The sequence below is a fragment of the Carassius carassius genome, chromosome 37 (genome assembly GCF_963082965.1).
Source record: "Carassius carassius chromosome 37, fCarCar2.1, whole genome shotgun sequence".
NCBI lineage: Eukaryota > Metazoa > Chordata > Actinopteri > Cypriniformes > Cyprinidae > Carassius > Carassius carassius.
Window position 1 is genome coordinate 16,223,183 of NC_081791.1, and position 21,426 is coordinate 16,244,608.

Below are 21,426 nucleotides of genomic sequence, written 5' to 3' on the forward strand. Positions count from 1 at the left end.
TTATAATTATTTCAAAAGATTTGTAATAAACTTGCAAACTTGTATTTATAATCAACAAATCTTTTGCTAAAAAAACACCTTAACTGAATAAAAGTAACCACATAGCAGTAAGAGAACGGAAAATAAAGCCTAAATCAAATGATTTCTGTGAACTCTTTGCAGTGACTGGAAACAGTGACGCAACCTCGTCCGTCGCGGACCCCTCGAGTTCGCTCGCGCTCGCGCTGCCTCCGCTGTTTAAATGGGCCAAGTTTGAGAAGCGGCGGAGAGTGCAAATCTTGTTTGGTATGGGTCTGTGAACTAAAGCGTGACTTCAGCGACGTATTAGGGGTTAAAGAACGAACGAGCGAAAAGCGACAGAGACAGAGAGAAAAAAAACCCAAAGTCCCATTAACGCCAGGCATCATTTGCAATCGAAAATTCGCACATAGATAGCATATTTTTTTCTATTCTCGTCGGATATGAAAATGCTCCGAGCCAATCTGGCTCACTATCCACTGTGCATGTACTACTGAACTTTTACATGATCTACACTACATAAACACACGCTTTGTTATGTGTTAAAATATCTTAGTCCTATGCTGTCCTCATTACTTTCTGGACAGAAATAAACTTAGCACTGGAGTTGACGGAGGAAATAAACACCGCGAAGTTGCCATAGTGATTATTTTAAAGGAAACGCGTGATAAACAACCATTAAAGCACGCTCAGCGTTAATATCTGGCGGAGATGTCAGGCATTAGACCGATTAGATGTGGTGGGCAGGAGCGCGGGGAGACCCGTCACGCGAGCAGCGCACTGAGGAGAAGAGTGAAGTGCTGAATGGCTGAACTTACGCGCTCTGCTGTCAGCCAGCGACGCGGGAGTCGTGCGTAAACACACCGGTGCGCCTGGAACTCCACGAAGAGGGGCACAAGTTGGGACGCATGAACTGCTAATCACTCGTTACCGGCGCTGCGCTTCGGGTAACATGCCTGCCATCAAAAAGGAGAGACTGGATGGAGAAGACATGGCATTAGCCGCCTTTAACCGACCCGAATACCTGGCCCCTTTAAATGCCACCGCTATCCCCGTGGTGACCCCTCATCCGCCGCCGTACGATCACATTTTCGCCCATCACCAGCGCGCGTACTTGGGCTTTCGCGACGCCGCTCTGCATCAGCAGCACCTCCACCACCACTCGGACGACTTCATGCTGGAGAGCTTCTCGTCTATCCCGGACTTTCAGCCGTTTTTCGACAACGGGGAGCCTTGTATCGAAGTGGAATGCGGGGAAAACAAAGCACTACTGTACATTAACAAACTGTGCCAGGGCAGCAAAGGGCCCTCCATCAAATACCGGGCTGAGTGGCTCACTCCAAACGAGTTCCAGTTCGTGAGTGGAAGAGAGACAGCCAAAGACTGGAAACGGAGCATCAGGCACAAAGGTAAGTGAGTGTCGCGAGCAGCCGAGTGAATATTGCCTTTGAAATAAGGGTTGGTTTAGTCTCCGTCGTGTTCGTGAATTAACAGAACTGCTCTTTTTAGCGATAAAAATACGAGTTGCTGTAGAGCATTGACTTTAGTGTATTGAGAAGAGCTCACTGTGCATTGAGTCGAACGTCTTTGGATTCGCACTGTTGGGGAAAAGGTGAAAAGTCGTTTTTACGCACGTGGACTGTACAGATATTAAAATAAGGAAAATATTTTTTTCTTGAATTGAAAACTTTTCTGGCTGAATTTCACTTCTACCTGAAGTTGTTTTTGTAATGAAGTGGAGTAGAGCAGGATTGTGACACCGTGGCACATTATCAAGCAGTTATGGATTAAGCAACTTGTGTTTACAAAGATTTTAACCGGTACACTTTTATGAGGTCGAAAACATCAAATTTGATGCTGTATTATATTTGGTAACTCTTTAGTGAGATATCTGCTTACTAAATGGTTTTGGCTCGTGTTTTTATCACTGTGTCGTAATAACATTTTTATTCCCATCCTTTCAGTTCGTGTCCATTTGTCATTTCTATTCAGTTTAGGACTTATCAGAGTTTTTATCTCGATTTTCTTGATCAGTTAATGGTCGATAAGTACAACAAACCTATATCTGCAGATTGTCACTGATTTTCACTTGACCAATTTTAAGACTGCATTTGAATGAAAGTTTCGTCTTTAGAAGGTTGCTAATATTAATAAATCAGTACAGTTTTAAAAATGGATTTATATTTAATATAATGTTCAGGTAGTGATGTACATGTCTCTATGGAGTTGTTTTTAAAGTGCAGTACATCAGGATAAGATACAGTGGCACATTATCATATGAAGCAGCTTGTGTTTATGAAGATTTAAAGTGAGGAAAATGCAATATTTTGACAAGTTACTGTATGAGTAATAACTTTGTGCTGATTTACAAGCTCATCTAAAGAATTTTATACAGTTTACTTGAGTTTATTTCCAGAGGTTTCAAGTCTTCTTTCGGACAACAGTTTATTTTGGTTAAGACTAATTTTGTACATGTGCACTCTGGGTATTACTCTTGGTCACTTACTATAAATAAAATGAATGTCCTTTTAAGACACTTTTGTTGCACGGTGACAGTGTCCCATGGATGAGTTTGACAGATGGGTGGATGACTGCAGGAGTTGTTAAAGTACAGTAGTCACTGAAGGGATGCATTAGGTACAGTTTCGTTGGAGTCATCAGATGCAGGTCCATTTTTGAATGACTCTTTTAAAAGCTGATTTTGATGCATGATGCTAACGTGAAACAAATTCTGTATTTGAATGCTAGTTTGCTTTGTACTCCATGTGTGCATATACATTTACAGGAATCTAAAAGGTTAACGACTGTTTTAATTTTTTTAGGAAAAAGTCTGAAGACACTTATGTCCAAAGGAATCTTACAAGTACATCCTCCAATCTGTGACTGCCCTGGCTGCAGAATTTCATCTCCTGTGGTAAGTTTGCAACTCAAATTGGTCCATTTTACTTATTTTGAATTAAATGTGTATTTTAAATATACTGACAATGTGTTCTTTATATATCACTTTAAATGGATAGTTTACTCAGAAAATGAAAAATCTGTTATGTGATCAGCCGCATGTTGTTATAAATCTGTGTGACTTTCTACCTTTCGAAAGGAGATGTTAGTGACTCAGTCACCATTCACTTTCATTGTTTCATTTTTCCATTTAGTGAAAGTCAATGGTGACTGAGACTGTGCCTAAGATCTAAAAATATAGACTAAATGATAGCAAAATTGTAATTTTTTGATTACGGGAAGACCAAGTTTGTGCATTGTTGTCATATGTTGAAGTTGTCCTGCATGTAAAGCATAAGGAAGGTTCATTGAAAAGTTAAGCAGAGGATGACAAGCCACTGGTGGTGAATTACACGGTTTGATGCATTTTTCTCTGAATTGAATTAGAGATGTTAAGAAGGACAGTGACTTGCTGTTAGTGCTGTCACGGTTGGTTCCCAGAAAGTAAATAAAGACCAAGTACAAGGAAATGTGAAATGGTTGGAATTGATTGTTTTGGTTTGTTGGACTCTGAGCTGCTATGTAAGGTCACAGACTTTCTGTAGCAGATGTACGAGCAAAATGCACCACACGCTCCTTATTTTCACTTTTCCAGGACGCTTCATCGATCATGTAGACGACAAAACTAGTTCAGTGTCCGTGAAGGTCAGAAAGAAATTGGGAGAAGTTGAAAGATTCATCTCTCTAGAGGGCATTTTTGCAGATTTTTTTGCTGTGACATGGCAATGCCACAGATTGTGATCATATCCTGAAGTTAATCAGTAATATTACTAGCTGATGTATGGACTATCATATCTTTTTATTCTCACTCTGTAATATCGCCCACCTCTGTTAGAACAATCAACTTTGTGCATTGTGTGTGAGCATGTGTGTGTGCGTGCCGCAAGCTGGCTAGCGGTTGGTTGCCTGCAGTATTTGTCCACACAGGTGCTGTGTTTTTATCTGAACTGAGCACATCTGTTGCCGCCTCTAACGGTTAATCTGGAGGGGAAGGGCGTAAGAAGCTTACTGGGCTACTGAACGTAGCTACCGGTGATTACTGAGGCAGCGGCACGCAAAGCGAAGGCGCTTCAGATAAGCTGGAGGTGTTTGAGTGATGCAGGTAAACTACTGAGGAGGGCCTGAGCCAGAGCCAGAGGAGATAAAAACTTAATGGCTTAGTTGTTTGGGGCCCTTATATTACCTCACACTGAGGGCGTTAGAATCTCATGGAGGCTGATTTTGAAGATGAAGTGGAGGAGGCTCGTCACTAGCTCTGTCTGAATCTTGTCTTATCATTCCTGAAGTGAAAGGGTTCTGTGGTGCCGTATCATCTGATAGTGTTCAGATGAATCAAACCCTGACTGAAATTGTCTTGCTTTAATTGGTTTAACCAGCTTCCATCTGATTATTTCAAATCACACGTAAAGTTCTTTTGAAGTTTGATCGTTTACTGTGAAACGGTTACAGTTTCTTTTAAGTGCTGTGACATCATCTGCAGCATTTCTGATCTGACTACTTGGTGAAATGATTGTTGTGTTTTTTTAAGTATGCCGTATATGTGTTTATCAACTGTCACTTATTTTTAAATTTGGCGGCCAACTTTTGTATTCGGCTTGAGTAATATCCTGGATTGTAGTTTGTTCATTTATGGTTGAAGCTGGTCATTTGTTTCATGTTCACTCATTCCCCTCTATGCTACTGCGTTTTGATGCTTTTTGAAGGAGTTTTGTCTATTGCCTTCCTTTGGTTTATCTCTTAAAAGTGAAATTTGCAAGTTTAGCACCACTAGTGGTACCAGATGGAATTGGAGAATTTTCTGTAGTGGCTCCAAATTCAGTTTGGTGCAGCAAAAATTGTGATCTACTCATAGTTGGGATAGTAGAAAGTGGGCATAATGACTCCTGTAACTCTACAACCAGATAAACACTGATAGTACATACACACTTTCTCTGAAAAGCACTCACTTTCACACTATATAAATCTTCACACGTTAATGCTTCTGTGTGAAAAAATATTAAATCTTGAGAATATAATTAACACCTCGGTATTACTTGTTCACTCACTTAATGTACACACACTTTCCCTTTGACTGTGCTCAAAGTTTGTCAAGAACTTGTTCATACTTTCTAGCAGTAGTTTGAATACTTCTTCAAGGTTGGCCTTATATCTTATTTTACTGATGTTGTTTTTTCATTTCAACAAGTTGGTACAATAATTAGTTTGCAGGAGGAGTTACAGGAAGAGTGTGAACAACAAACCATAAACTTATTGCTTCTTCTTTAGCATTTGAAATTGACAGTTGTATATTAAGTTAACACAAAAGTCTTGTGAAGTGCATGCCTCATGCTATGCATGTCAGTGATGCAATGACATTAACTCACTCTTAATTCGGTTGTGATCCCTGAAAATGGAGAGTCCGAGAGATTTTGTGTGTATCAGTCACTTCAATAAAATAACTGTGTATGTAGCTACTGTATTTAGTAGGAATGTGACTCTCATATTCTGCTTTTGTTTGAGTGTAGCTTTTATGAATTAGCATCCACAAATCTTGCAAGAATAAATGTAAAAACACGAACATGTACAAAACAACAGGTTCTATCATGCTTTATGCAAATGAATACATAACAATTTTCTTCTTATATTGTTTTTTGACCAATGTAAACACAGTTCCATTCATTACTCTAAATACTCAGTAACTGCATTTTTTTTTCAACCCTCTGCAGCCATACCGGAGGTGAAAGGTTTTCCTTTCAAGGTTATAAGTTCATCATAACACCTTGCTTTAGGTGCGATATGTGACTTTTGGACCTTTAAGCTGTTGTGGTTTATTGTCTTACTGCTAATAAATTATATGTAGATTTGTCCTAATGAAGTGTGCTTGATGACACAGAACCATTGTTTGCGTGTTTCTGTGTGGACAGATGAATGATTGTATAACCCGAATTCCGAAAAAGTTGGGTCGTTTTTTAAATTTTAATAAAATGAAAACTAAAAGACTTTCAAATCACATGAGCCAATATTTTATTCACAATAGAACATAGATAACATAGCAAATGTTTAAACTGAGAAAGTTTACAATTTTATGCACAAAATGAGCTCATTTCAATTTTGATTTCTGCTACAGGTCTCAAAATAGTTGGGACGGGGCATGTTTACCATGGTGTAGCATCTCCTTTTCTTTTCAAAACAGTTTGAAGACGTCTGGGCATTGAGGCTATGAGTTGCTGGAGTTTTGCTGTTGGAATTTGGTCCCATTCTTGCCTTATATAGATTTCCAGCTGCTGAAGAGTTCGTGGTCGTCTTTGACGTATTTTTCGTTTAATGATGCGCCAAATGTTCTCTATAGGTGAAAGATCTGGACTGCAGGCAGGCCAGGTTAGCACCCGGACTCTTCTACGACGAAGCCATGCTGTTGTTATAGCTGCAGTATGTGGTTTTGCATTGTCCTGCTGAAATAAACAAGGCCTTCCCTGAAATAGACGTTGTTTGGAGGGAAGCATATGTTGCTCTAAAACCTTTATATACCTTTCAGCATTCACAGAGCCTTCCAAAACATGCAAGCTGCCCATACCGTATGCACTTATGCACCCCCATACCATCAGAGATGCTGGCTTTTGAACTGAACGCTGATAACATGCTGGAAGGTCTCCCTCCTTTTTAGCCCGGAGGACACGGCGTCCGTGATTTCCAACAAGAATGTCAAATTTGGACTCGTCTGACCATAAAACACTATTCCACTTTGAAATAGTCCATTTTAAATGAGCCTTGGCCCACAGGACACGACGGCGCTTCTGGACCATGTTCACATATGGCTTCCTTTTTGCATGATAGAGCTTTAGTTGGCATCTGCTTATGGCACGGCGGATTGTGTTTACCGACAGTGGTTTCTGAAAGTATTCCTGGGCCCATTTAGTAATGTCATTGACACAATCATGCCGATGAGTGATGCAGTGTCGTCTGAGAGCCCGAAGACCACGGGCATCCAATAAAGGTCTCCGGCCTTGTCCCTTACGCACAGAGATTTCTCCAGTTTCTCTGAATCTTTTGATGATGTTATGCACTGTAGATGATGAGATTTGCAAAGCCTTTGCAATTTGACGTTGAGGAACATTGTTTTTAAAGTTTTCCACAATTTTTTTACGCAGTCTTTCACAGATTGGAGAGCCTCTGCCCATCTTTACTTCTGAGAGACTCTGCTTCTCTAAGACAAAGCTTTTATAGCTAATCATGTTACAGACCTGATATCAATTAACTTAATTAATCACTAGATGTTCTCCCAGCTGAATCTTTTCAAAACTGCTTGCTTTTTTAGCCATTTGTTGCCCCCGTGCCAACTTTTTTGAGACCTGTAGCAGGCATTACATTTTAAATGAGCTAATTAAGTGGATAAAAGTGTAAAATTTCTCAGTTTAAACTTTTGCTACGTTATCTATGTTCTATTGTGAATAAAATATTGGCTCATGTGATTTGAAATTCCTTTAGTTTTCATTTTATTAAAATTTAAAAAACGTCCCAACTTTTCCGGAATTCGGGTTGTATGTTGTTGTTCCTTTAAGAGTCAGAGTCATTCAGTCGGCCTGGCTGTTGTCTCCCAGGAGAAATGTTCTTCCTTTCTTCTGTTTTTTTCAGCGGAACTAGTGGAGGCTGGCAGGAAATTACACTCCGCTCTGTCTCGTAAATATCTCTACGAATCTTGGCTTCCCCCCGCTGTGTCCCGGGTCAAGAAAGAGTTGTCACTGGGGGGTTGGGAACAAGGCTGGTCAAAAAAACATGGAAGATGGTGATGTCGCAGTCTAAACATCTTAGAGTTGGTCCTTTAAAGAGAACAGTCTCAACAGTTGTTGATGTATTCATTGCACGGCTGGTACGCAGCCTTCGGAGGCAAGAAGAAACTGAACATGGATGGAATAGTTCTACCAAAAATGAAAATTATGTCTTTATTTACTCACCCTCATGTCTTTCCAAACATGCATGCTGTTATTTTTCCTCTGGAATGCAAAGACAGTTTTAAAGATCTTGCAGCTCTTTCATTGCAATAGTTGTCAATAGTGACCATATAAAAAAAAAAGTGCTATAAATGAGAGAAACATATTTCTGTGAAGGAATGAAATTTAAGTTATTTATGGATAATCTTCCTTTCTGCAAAACTTGTGTATAGAATTTCTTTGGAGTTTTAAAGTCACTTAAAGTCTAAAAGACTTAAAGTCACAATGAAGTGCATATGACGACGGATCTTTTCTTCGATATTGTGTACAAGTTCAATGTATTATGAGTTTATTACTCATAATACGTTGAACTTGTACACAATATCGTTAACTGGATTTTAAGAAGTGGACATTGCCTTCAAAAATGAATGTGACTGCAGTAGAGGTGGGCAATAACTATATTATGATTTATATTTTTACTGTCAAGTAAAATGACTCATACCATGATATAAGATTTTGGTCATATCACCCACCCCTACTTTGCAGTTGATTGAAGGAAAGGGACAGAGTCTAAGTGGGCTAAATGACGACATACACATACGAACATGTACAAAAGTGAATTTTCATTTCATGCTCACTATAAAGGTATGATTTACACAAAAATGAAAATTCTGTCATCATTTACTCACCCCCATGTCATACCAAACCAGTATGACTGACTTTCTTCTGTGAACCATAAAAGAAGATGTTTTAAGGAAATGTTTGTAATCAAACACTTGCGTACCATTGCCATACACTGTATGGACAAAAAACACTAAGACATTTCTCAGAATATCTTCTGTTGCCTTCCACAGAAGAACTGAAGCCATACAGGTTTGGAACGACATCACAGTGAGTAAATAATGACCGAATGTAATTTTTAGGTGAATTTTCCCTGTAATGAGGTATCATACTTTTATTTCAGATCTTCCACTCTTTTGTGGGATGACGTGGTTAAAACGGATTGTTTACAAAAGTAATTGAAGTATCGATTATGCGATTCAAATTCACTAGAACTGCGTTAACGGCAGCATAATTAGACAGTGATATTTTGGCTGTAAAGCGTGTGGTATTAGGTGAGGTTTGTTAGCGTAGACTAACACACATTTGGCAGAGTGTTGCTAGAGGGCTGGGTATGGGCTGGAATGGGGGCTGACGCCACACAGTCTCACAACAGCTCCGTCACTGTGGGGGGTTAGACTCGATGTGTGCGCGTGTCTGTGCGGCGTATGAGCGTTCGTGTAGCGGTGTGTTTGTATCCCTCACATGGAGCCGAGGCTATGCTGCTATGGCAACGGCAGGATCCCTCCTTAGGACAGCAGCGAGCAGCCAGGCAGTCTCTGCAGTGTGTTGTATTCATGAATTAAAGCAAATTAGAGCCCACTAGAAAACCGCACCAAACTCACAACAGGCTTTTTCTGTTAATTCTGTTAGACGCTTTTGCTTCAAATGGTGATTGTGCTGCCACAGAGTATTTTGAAGCACAGATACATCTTCCCCAGTGATAAACAGGTGAGACGTTACTTTCAGTAATTTTGTGTGTGCACATCTTAAACTGCCACATATTTTTCAGATCATATGAAGATTAATCAGGAAATGTTATCACTGAAGTTGCAGGAGTTGGTTACAGGAAGACAGTGCAGGAAAGGTTCACAGGCAGGTGAGGGATGACAGTGTGTGTGTGTGTGTGTACTGGTATCAGAGCTGGGTGTGTCTGTGTGGGTGTTGGTGGGGAAAGGTACAGGGCTTATATATCAGCTCATACAGCTGATCATTACAAAGCCACTGCGGCTATATATGGACGCACTCCTCCCAAATGTCAGTTTTTACATACAGCTGACCCAGTTCTTCTCTCAACTGTTCAGATACAGTTTGTAACATAATTTTCGCACAAAAAGTACAGTGTCATGCTATACTTTATATAAAACCTAAAAATAAAAAATAAAAAAATAAAAAAGAGAATTACTAGAATTATGTTTTATTAAATGTAATTATTTTAATTATCTAAGTAACATAAATAAATATATACATTTTATTTAATTCTTATAAGCTCCTTTTACACTGTCCTCAAATCTGATCAGCATTTCAAAAGCGTAGGCCTATATATTTAGCTTTTTTGTGTTTTCTGCATTCTGGATTAACTTTCAGTCTCTGTGCTGCTCAGTTGATCCTGCTTTGGCTTCGTTTTCCGTTTTAGGTAGTTTATCAAAAAATGGACAAAACAATATTATGTCTAAAATGCAAGTTACTTATATTAACTTCGCACTGCATTAAATTGATCAAAACTGACATTTTACGATGTTAATAAAGTTTCAAAAAATGTCAAAACGTTTCAAATAAATGCTGATTTTGAATTCTGTCCTATTCATCAAAGAATCTTGTGGAAAAATGTATCACAGTTTCCCCCCAAAAATTAAGGCCCTCAACTGTTTATAATGTTGATAATAATAAGAAATGTTTTTTGAGACCCAAATCAGCATTTTAGAATGATTACTAAATGATCGTGACAGCAGATCATCTTTGCTATCACAGGAATAAATTGTTTTAAAATATGTGAATATATAATGTATATGATATAATATATGAATAGAAAATTGGATTTTACTAACACCTTACCGACCCCAAACATTTGAAAAGTAGTGCATAAATATTTAATAATGAAAAAAAAAAAAAACACTTTATACAAAATAACACTTACGAATTAGTATCTTAAATGTGGCCTATACATATCACTTTTCCAGTTTTCATTCATACATTCTGAGTTCCAGCTTCTATATTTTGGACCCTTGGGAGTGTTTTGGAGTCAGTACCTATCTATAAAAGGTCTCCTGTGGCTGTCTTTTTTGAAGGGAGGGGGGATCCAAACACAGGCAGACAAATCTTTGCATGCATGGCTGGACTGCCACTGACCTCCCCGCACCGGGAGACGCTTCACTGGGCTGACACAGCCTGCTTACCCTATGGGTCAGGGGGAGGTTGGCGGGGGGTTGTTCTGGGTGCGGATGGGAATCACACTGCCCTTCAGCTCTCTCTTACTTACCATATAACTTACTTCCATAACTACTGTAGCACTGTGGCAACAAAACAAAACTGTAGTTTTGAACACTTTTATAATTTGGTTTGGTGAAAGGAAGTTGTTTGCCAGCTGTATATGTGAAAAAGTTTAATAGATCCCATCACGTGGATGTAACTGACCTCTATGGCAAATTTGTGGCAAGAAGACATGTGCACATAAAGTATTTATCATTTCCAATTGTAAGCACATTAAACCCTCCCACACCAACCCACAGGCCCCCACCCCCAGCTTGTACCAAGTCTGCCCAGGGTCCTGCCTCCACACTTACGCTCAGCGTGTATGCGGCACACACACACACACACACACACACACACACACACACACACACACACAGAGGTTAGAGCAGACAGACGCGTGACTCATTAGGCATTCGTCCCCCGGGGACAGTGCTGGGGGAGCGCGCCACAGCTGCAGGAATGTCATGAGCTGCTACTGCTGTGTGCAAATGTGTGTGTTTGTGTGTGTGTGTGTGTGTGTGTCTTAGCAGAAGGCCAGCACACCTTTCAGAAGATACAGCGCCAAGAAAACGTCTCTCGGCTTTTCCATATCATCCTTACTGTCTGAGCCAACAATAAAAAATGTAAGGATGCCTTCAGAAGTAGACTGAAACACATTTTATGCAGATTATACACCGGATAGAACCGGTCCCGCTTGCTGATTATAGTCCCTACAGCGTTCTAGCTTAAAATGCATGATATGGTAACAGCTATGACGTGAAACACCTGTTTACCATATCATTGCTTATTACCTTAGAGACCAACTATTAGACTTAGTGTACTGGAAAGTGACTGTGTTTTTTAGTGTTCATAGAAAATAATGTTTAATAAAAAATATTTGTATTATTTAGTAACTTTACAGTTGGCTCTAGTACATTATTACGGTCACATTTAGACTTTTTAATGTAAATTTCTTCACATTAACTTGTGTTCCTGTCTCCCATATTCAAGTGCATAAATTTTTTTATCAATGGCACTGACTGTAGTAAGTACTTTAGGAAGAAGCTAAACCACCGTTCAAAAGTTTAGGATCTGTAAGATTTTTTTTTAAGTCACTTTATTTGATCAAAAATACCGTAAAAAGCAGAAATACTTTAATATCATTACAAATTTAGTTTTCTATTTTAATGCATTTTAAAATGTAATCCATTCCTGTGATGGCAAACTTGATTTATCATTGATTTATCAGCCTTTTTACTTCAGTCCTCAGTGTCACACTAGTTATCAGAAATCATTGTAATATGCTGATTTGTTGCTCAAGAAACATGTTTTATTATTATCAATGTTGAAAATAGTTGTGCTCCTTAATATTTTTTTGTGAAAACCACGATACATTCTTGATGAAAATGAAGTTCAAAAGAGCATCTTTTTTAACATAGCAATCATTTGTAATCTAAACTGTCACTTTTGATCATTTTAATATATCATTGCTGGATAAAAGTTTTTAAAAAACTTACTGACCCCTAACTTTTGAACAGAAACATATATCCTTCATCTTCACCCAGAGGTCACTGTGTGTGTCTTTTTTAAACAGTCCTTGCTTGTTACAGCCCAATATAACTTTGAGGAAAGTTTTTTCCTGACTTGTTACGGCTTATCAAAGGGCAGCCTTACTGTGCTGTAATTCTGCTGATTTCTTGTGAGGTCTTGTCTATGAGGAGACAGTGAGAACATCTCTCATAATTTCAAAGTCTCTCAGCTCATGAGTTTTATGGGACTTAAGACAGAAACCCCACCAAGCTGATTACTCACTTTGAGTTTACATGTGTGGTTTTATATTTATGTGTGTGTGTGTTTTGTACAAATGTATATTTATCTCGTCTCATTGAAGGGCAGACATTAACTGTGGGCGGGCTTATTCATAGAAATGCTGCTTAGAGGAAATTCATATTCAATATTTTTCCATGCCTGAGTGACAGAGTGTGTGTGAGGGTGTGAATGTGTGTGAATGTGTGAGGGTGTTCATGTAGGCGGGAATCGAAGCCCAGGTTTTTTATGTTTTTGTTTTGAAGCACCCTCCCTGACTCCCTCTGTGCGGAAGTGTTACCGGAAATAGTGTGCAGCCGCCCCCGGTTCTGCGTCAGTTACTCCGAATAAAGCGAGGGGGCAGGACGGGGGCTTTCCGGGAGGACGTTGAGAAGGGTGGGGGTTGGAGAGGAGGAATGGGGGCAGGGAAGTGTGTGTGTGTGTATGTGTGTGTGTGTGTGTGTGTGTGTGGAAGCCTGTCTCCACTGAGGCCATGTGGGTGACAGTAATCTTTTAACGCTAACTTTATCAGATAAAGCATCACTAGTGCCAGCGCACTTCATACGTGGCTTCCAGTGGCTGTTAACATCTCCAAAACGCACGAACATAATGTCACGAAAAATGAAGTGTTTGTTTGTGTGTTCACGGTTTTGTGTTGATATCATTTTTCATGAGTTTTATACAAGATTAATCTCAGTATAAATAACTTGGATGTTTAAATGAATCTGTTACTTGATGCTGTGCTCAAACTAAATACTTAAAACTAAAATTAAACTCAATTTTAATCAAACTAAATAAATTTGCTATGTTAAAATAGGAGATATATAGAAAATAAACTGCTTCCTTTGCAAAAAAATAAAAATAACAGTCGCTCTGCTGTGTTCAGTCTGCCCATCCTCAGGGATGTTTTCGTCTTTTTCGTCTTTTTCCCTCCTCGTTTTAATGTATGCCACTTGAGAGAATCCAGAGGGGCTGCACCTGTTTGCCTCTTGGCTAGTCTCTCCACCTCCTGCCCCGGCCTGCCACTCACGCCTCGGCTCCTGTGGGATGCTCTGCATATGTGTATGTGCGCATGCAAGCTTTGGGTGTGGAGGAAGGATAGCTGCAGGGCTCGGCAAAGTTTGACAGAGACCGAGATACAAGCATGCTCACACACTCACACACACACACACACACACACATACTTACACGACCCATTCACACAAACAAACTTTTCAGTTGAAGTTTTTCAAAGCTGTATCCAATCCTCTGGATCTCTGAACACAGCTATAGGGGAGATAAGCTTTGCTGCTTTTACATTTTCTGCTATGAACTGAAAGAAAGTATCTATACGATATAGCCATAGATAGGAGACTTATAAGGGTGATGCAGTATCACAAATTACCCCAATTTGGGGGTAAAGCGTTGTCATTTCAAGAAATAAATTGATTTAAATTGGGAGTTACATTTGACCGTAAATCAAAAAAAAAAAAAGAAGTATAATTTTTTTTTTATTTAGTTTTTTTTTTTTTTTGCTAGTTACGTGTGGTGTATGATAATCTGTGAGAACAAATTTCCCGTTAAGGGACAATAAATTATCTATCTATCTAATAATGCACAAAATTATGCATAAAATAATATAAAAAGATATAATATTCATAGTATTTAAATGTCGAATTTTCATAATTTTGTTGTAATGCTCATAATAGTATTTCATAATAGTAGTTTACCATTTTGTGAAGTGTTTCATTTACTATTTAAAATAAAATATGCATGTTTTTTTTACTGAATCAGACACAACAAACAAACAAACAGTTGCATACGTTTTTAGACTATATAATGTGTTTTTACATAAGCTTCCACCACTTTCCCCATGTGGATCTTTCAGTCGCAAGCAGCATGACACTGAGTAAATATATGGTCACATGGCAAAAACTGTGTACATCTTCTTATTTGATGATTATGAGGTGATGCAGTGAGTGTACCCATCTATTCCATACCATTTTTGCAATCGGTTTCATCACTTTTTCTCTTCACTTTTTTTAATCTTCTCTTTTTCCCGTCAAATCTGCTCTATCTCCCTCTCTGTTCACTCATGGATAGAGATAGAGGAACAGAAATCTGCACTGACCCCTTCAGGTCACATTAAAGGTCGCTCAGCTTCACACACTAAACCCTGAGGGCCTCTCATCCCCTTCATCCTTCGCTGTCTTTAGATGTCTGATGTGGATAGAGGGAAAGAGGAAGAGAAGGAATCACTATCACGTCTCGTTCACTCACCCATCCTCCATCACTGGTCTTGTGGATCAATGGTCTTTCCCTCTGCACGGCTCTCTTCCTGACTGAGTTTTGCTGTTTGGAGTTCAGCTTATGTTAGGTCATTACTTCCTCATGATTTGTGACCTGTGATTCATGATTCATCATTTATGAGATTCATGACTCAGATGCAGCTGCATTAAATGTATGTGACCTGTGAGGCTGATCTGTGTAGGTCATATGACAGCAGGAGAAACTAAAATGACAATTTGCTGGAATTTATAGTAATTTAGAATACTTTAACTTTAGATTGTCATGTGAATGTGAATTGTGAGGCTGGTATAGTGTTTTTATTAGATTCATTGCTTATGAACCAAAAGGCTGCAAGGTCACAGCCCACAAGGGGTGATTCCTCAAACCTAACACCATTGTTTAATTTATCCTAGATTATTAAATCAGGGGTTTTCAAACTTTATGAAATAATGGATCTTGGATTCCTTAAAGCTGCAGTCCATATTTTTTGGAGGTAATCACCATTCTAGCAGAAATAATTATAATGCTTTATTCCTCAGTTGGTCAGAACAAATGTGGCAGACTTGTTACTTAATTGTTCAGATGACAATACATACTCCTCAAAACATTAGATTCATCTGGGCGCCGCCGGCGCACAACCCACGCAAGGAAGATAATTCTACAAACAGCGGCAATTGCAGGTGTTTAAAAAGAGATGGAGACAAAACTTATGGACTGCAGCTTTAATTGTGATTACTTGATTTAGAATATTATGATTTGGGATTAAATGGTAGTAATGCATAAAAAATTTATTTATTATTATTATTATAGTTACTTTTTACACTTTTTTTTTACTTTTACCCTATTTACACTACACTGTTAACTTTTGCAGAGTATATTGTATCTGCTCGGGTAAATTATGAATTCACATTGCTTTAAGTATAGGTGTGTACTGAAAACTACCCTTTCATGAATCAAATTACATGAATGCAAATGTGAAAAAAAAAACTGTAATCAATTCAAAATGTGTTTTATCAGCCTAAAGAGAATTGAAACCTCAACCAGTGTGTGACGGATCGGGAACATTAGCCATTTCTCTGTACTGCAGCTCAAGCCAGTAAAATCAGGGAAGGCTGTTCCCAGAGTCTCAGTCTGTCTGTCCCCTCTGTGCTCCTGCAGAACCGTGGGCGACTGGCAGAGAAACGCACCATCCCCTTGGCGCCAACACGGGTGCCCAAAAAGGAGCTGGCCTCCGTTTTCAGCAGTGACGACAGTGAGGGCAGCGAGCGGGCCAGTGGAGATCATGCAGACATCAAACAGGAAGAGCTGCATTACACTATCATGAGAAAGAGGTGAGAATTTGTTGAGTGCATGTTGTGTAAATGTGCGAGTGTGTGGGTGGGCAAAAAGTTGAGTGCCAATCCCAGTGCCCAGGATTGATACATCAACCATGATCTGCCGGAGACATATCAGACATCAGTATGGCACCAAAGAGTTTTAAACAACCCTTAGGTCTTTACCCTCATAGCCCCTTATTTTTACGAACACGTACCCTCTTAACACACACAAATACGCTCATTTACTTTTCTGGCAGACACTACAGACACACCGGATGTGCCAACAAAATACCCATGCTAGTGAGCCCACAGGATACATTCACAGAAATAAACATGAGGTCTTCTCATGAACCATATGAAAAGTGATATTGTTGATGAGGTATTTGCAGTCATGCTAACTTTCTTGATGTCATAGATCTCAGATCGGCTTGAGTGACTCCCTGATTACCTGATTACCTCCACTGTGTTAAATTTAAAAGAAACACCTTTATTATTTTAGCATGTGCCTTAACCACATACACAGCTCTATTTTGGGTGTAACTCTTGTTGAAGACTGTGGAAAGCTAGAAAGTACCTGGTCATCATAGGCTAAAGGGCCATTCAAATCAAGAATGATAACTAATCATTTTGATTCTATGAGAATGGGGAAGTATACATTACAGCTATAATAATAACGACAGAGAAACAATGGCATTGGAATCACAATGGAAGAACTTTGAGCGTTTAAAGCAGCAGACGATATAACCACAGCACATGTGGACACTTATTTAGTTATCGATTAGGGATGGGACGATAACCGGTTTTATTGATAACCGTGATAAAATGTGCTGAAGGTTAGTAATATCGTTTAAAAATGAATTATCATTAAAATCGTGTTTGATTATCGCGGTTTTAATAACTCGCTATTAAATCATGTCCAGCCAGCAACAGTCTGACGCAAGCGCAGCGCACAATGTTTTTTTGGGTTTTTTCGAGAAGGAATGGCGAAAGTCAGTGACTTTTCTATGCTTTTCTATGCTTCTACACTTTTCATTGTAAGGAAGGAAATGCCACAGAATTTAATCTTTCTTTAAATTAAGTGCATAGAGTTGCTTGTTTTATTAGTTGTTTGTTGATTATTAAATATAAAACTTGCTGAAATGTTTTCAGTGTGAGCATCAACTATTTTTGAACACTTTCATCTCGTTTCAACAAAACCGTGATAATATTGATAATCGTGATAATTTTAGTCACTATAATCGTGATATTAAATTTTCATACCATCCCATCCCTATTATCGATATACCTATCTTTAGTTATAGTAGTGAACAGGCCTTAACTGTATATTAACTTGTATATTTTTCCTTGCATCACTTTTTATATCACTAACTAGGTATTAATAAAGGTACCATAGGTAGCCATAAATGTCTGAGTTTTTGGACTTGCACTATTGTGGGACCATGGTAGGATTATTGGTTAGTTTCTGAAAGTACCATATAAAAATGTTGTAGTGATTGTTGAGTATCATGGGATATAAAAGTACTTGTTTTGTGCTTTAAAGTATCCATGCCATTTATGCTGTAACTGTCTAACTATAACTGTTTAATATTCATAAATTACATTCATTTTAAAAAACATAGAAGAGACCTTTTCAAAACCTAGTGAACTACTTAGGCAGTTTCTCAATTCACTCTAAACACAAATATTGGGTAAAGTATCACTTTTTTAATTACATTAAGCATTTTAATGGATACTTATTGGTATTTTTTGATTAAAGCCAACACAATGCATTCTTGGATTGTGGTCTCTGTGAAGCATATATGCAGTGCTGCCTTAAAATTTGGTCTAAATGAGGCTGCGTAATTAAGTTTTCCATTATTTGGAACAGTCTTAATATTTGCTTTTCCATGAAAAATATAAAACCCATCCTGCGATGTGCTACAAGTTCCACATCTCCGTCTCCAATCACTGCGAGGGAAATTAAGGAATTCAGTGTTCATTAAATCTTCATGAGCTGTGTTTGGCCTCCCTCCTCTCTGGCACACAAGCCTGAAGAAGCTTATGAGCCTGTGGTCGGTGCAGCAGTGAGCTAAGAGCAGTGGCTGAAGCGAACGGTTTTTCCACCAGCCTTTCGCTCTGCCTAAATGCATTACAGGTGAAAACTAGCCAGCAGATGTCAGCCCTGGCAGGTGAGTCTGGGGTACCACATTTTTGTCAGACCATCTCCGCTTCTACTAAAAAACTTGTTGAAAAGCCTGGCCTTGAGGTTCTGATCTATTATGAAGTATTCTTTAATCACTAGAGCATGCCTTTCAAAGCTAGCTGTTGCTTTGAGACTGCAGGCTTTCTGTCCTCCGAGGGTCTTTAGGTGATTTTTCACTCACGTTTTTTGAATTGAAGTGTCAGCAGTAGTTTCAGTGGTGTTTGCAGTGAGAGTTTGTGTTGAGTTGTGTATGCATGTGCTGTTGTGAATAGTTAAATCTCCTGAAAGCTTCAGTGCTTCTAATGAGAAGAGTAAGAGAACACAATATTCTCTTTTCTCATTAGCCACTTGGCTCTTGCTAAAAATGTCTCGGTTAGCCATAGCTCCTGTCAGGCTTTCTTAGAGCAACCGCCATTGCGTATAGCGATAATTTGACTTATTTAGTTACCTTTCTGTTTAATAACTCTTTTCCCGTGAAGATGTGCCATAATAGTTGTAGCTGTGCAGTTATAAACTTTTTCCCCCGCAGTAAATGGCGAATGAATTCCAATGGTTGAGTCATTTGAGTATAAGAGGCTTGGGTTTATGCCCACTGGTGTTAAGCGTTAAATTTGGGTCATTACACAGCACTGTTGGGATATCATTCTCAAGGCAGCCTATACGTACATCTGAGGTCATGCCCTCATCCAGCATAGGCAGGTCATAGCTGGATCAGTCCATTTTGTTTAGCCACATAGGATGCTAGCTTGCTACCAGATGTGTTCACAAGCACAACTTGAACATGATTATGTTGTGGAATAAAGAAGGGCTCTGAGTTCTTACCTTGGAGAGGATCAGCTCTGAATGCCCAGGTACAAACCTAAGCCCTCATCTGCAAGACTTTCTTGGTCACTTCCTTCACTCAACTCCCGAGCCGCTGGCAGCCACTTACCCTGTGACACCAAGGACGGCACAGGAACCAGAGCTGGCAAGCTAAACTTATTACAGTGATCTCCCCCCAACACTTCAGATACCCACGCGTGAAGATGCTAATGAATTTAAAGAACACTTATGACTAATATCTAGGGTTTTTACCCTGTTAAAGGCGGCGGACTGCGAGGAGCCACGTCTCTCCTCTGTTCCGGGGCTGCTCACCTCACCCATACTTTACTGAGATGAGGATCTGACCGAAAGAGATAATGGGATGTTCAGTCTATGAAATTCAATTTCCATTGAGCTGGACTGGGTAAGTGAGTTGTGGAGGGGTCTTAACAAATTGGATTTAGTCAATGGATGGTGAAGTATGGGGAATTCTTTTTTGCGTTTGATCATATTTACGCCTCATCATTGCAGTTTATATTAATGTTGTGGTAGAGTGTGCATAGCGTTTCTTTAGTCCAAATGTATCTGCATTAATATGTACTGTGTACAGAGGTGTCCCAAAAGCTTGAGACCGCTTCTGTTTAACATTTTTCTAATTTAATGCTAATTATATTATCAGCTTAACATTTTGATAAAAAAGTTGCATTTAAATGAATTCACAATGTCTCTGTACTCGTTTTTTCTTTTGTTTCAGTGACAGTAGAACTTTTCCAGCATGATCCAAAGAGCTTCTTTTGCTTCAATGGAAGCAAGAATTTCTGACCATTTGTAAAAATATGTTTAGTGTCACAATGTACTTAAATAGGGAAGAATCTGATATATTTATTATTAATTTTTTGTTATGATCTCTCCTAAAATTTGGTCTATTTCCAGGTTTAAATAAGATTTTGAATCCCAGATTTTCTATGCGGACTCAGACTTTTGGACCCCAGCGTACTTTAACCATTCTGCCCAAACAAAATGAGTGCAGTTTTAGACACCGCCCGATGATATATGTTTGTGCAATCGTGCACGTTTAGTTTTCAGAGGATTTCCAGCCACTGCCGTGAGAAAAGCCGGTACACTTTGACAACTTAAAGAAGACTCCCTATATCTTTTAACCAGATTAATGTTAATGGCCAGCAGGTTTATAGGTGATTAGTCCTCAGTCCTCCTGTATCCTGCAAGCATACAGACCTTTCTTTTTAAGAAAACAAGCTGCGCTTAGGGTGAAGCGTAACATGGTCTTTTATATTCCTTTTTTCTTAGTGATTTTATATGTGGAGGTTGAGGGTCTTTGGGTCACGATGCACTTGAATGAGTCTAAATACCATACTGAATAACAGAATAACAAGTTAGTTATCTTTGAAATGTAAATATAATCGGCTGATAAAGACAATGGCATACCGTCGACTGGCCTCCTATCTGAAAATGTTCACTTTCGCATTCTGCTTTAGCAATACAATTTGCAAGTATGAGATATTTGTCATAGTATTAGTCTTCAAGGTCATGCCAATCATTTCCTGAAGCCTACCTGTGCACAGTCAGGTGTGTCAACACCAGGGCTTTGAGAAGTGCTGACTGCTTGTCTGGGTCATTACTGAGTAACCATCATGGATTATATAAGATAGTATACTTACTCAGAGGACAACCTGCTAAGAAAAGCCTCCAAAAAAGATGGCCCATCCCATAGTGTCTATTATATTAATGCTAAGGTAATGATAAAGTAAATTTTGTCTCTTGTGTTAATCTTACTGGCATTTAACTGTTGATTTACTTAGGATACTCTCACGATTTTTGATGATTTTTCTTATTTACAACCTATGGAAAAAAACTAAGTGCAGAAACATAAGTGGATTAGATGAAGTAGGGGAGGAGGAGGCAGGTTGATTCCAGAATGGTGGACCCTCCCCTTGAGCACGAGGGACAGGGAAACGAAATAAATCAGACAACTGTTGCACCTGTCTGGATAGAAATACTTTCTGTCTTCCCCCGGGTTTCTGCGGCCTCTTCATAGAAGGGCCTGACCTGTCTGTGTTTA

At 39.0% G+C, this 21,426-nt stretch overlaps 1 protein-coding gene across 2 annotated transcripts in view; it reads left to right on the forward strand.

The window, feature by feature from the left end:
- The first annotated feature begins 272 nt into the window (after window positions 1–272).
- Window positions 273–21,426, forward strand: part of LOC132118172 (sterile alpha motif domain-containing protein 11-like) — a 60,021-nt gene continuing 38,867 nt past the window's right edge. Inside the window, exons 1-3 of one of the 2 annotated variants that reach the window (XM_059527808.1) lie at window positions 273–1,427; window positions 2,841–2,932; window positions 16,206–16,378. In XM_059527808.1, coding sequence (XP_059383791.1) covers window positions 971–1,427; window positions 2,841–2,932; window positions 16,206–16,378 — 722 coding nt within the window. In that variant the 5' untranslated portion in view covers window positions 273–970. The remainder of the gene's footprint in view (window positions 1,428–2,840; window positions 2,933–16,205; window positions 16,379–21,426) is intronic. The other variant, XM_059527807.1, reaches the window with a different exon arrangement.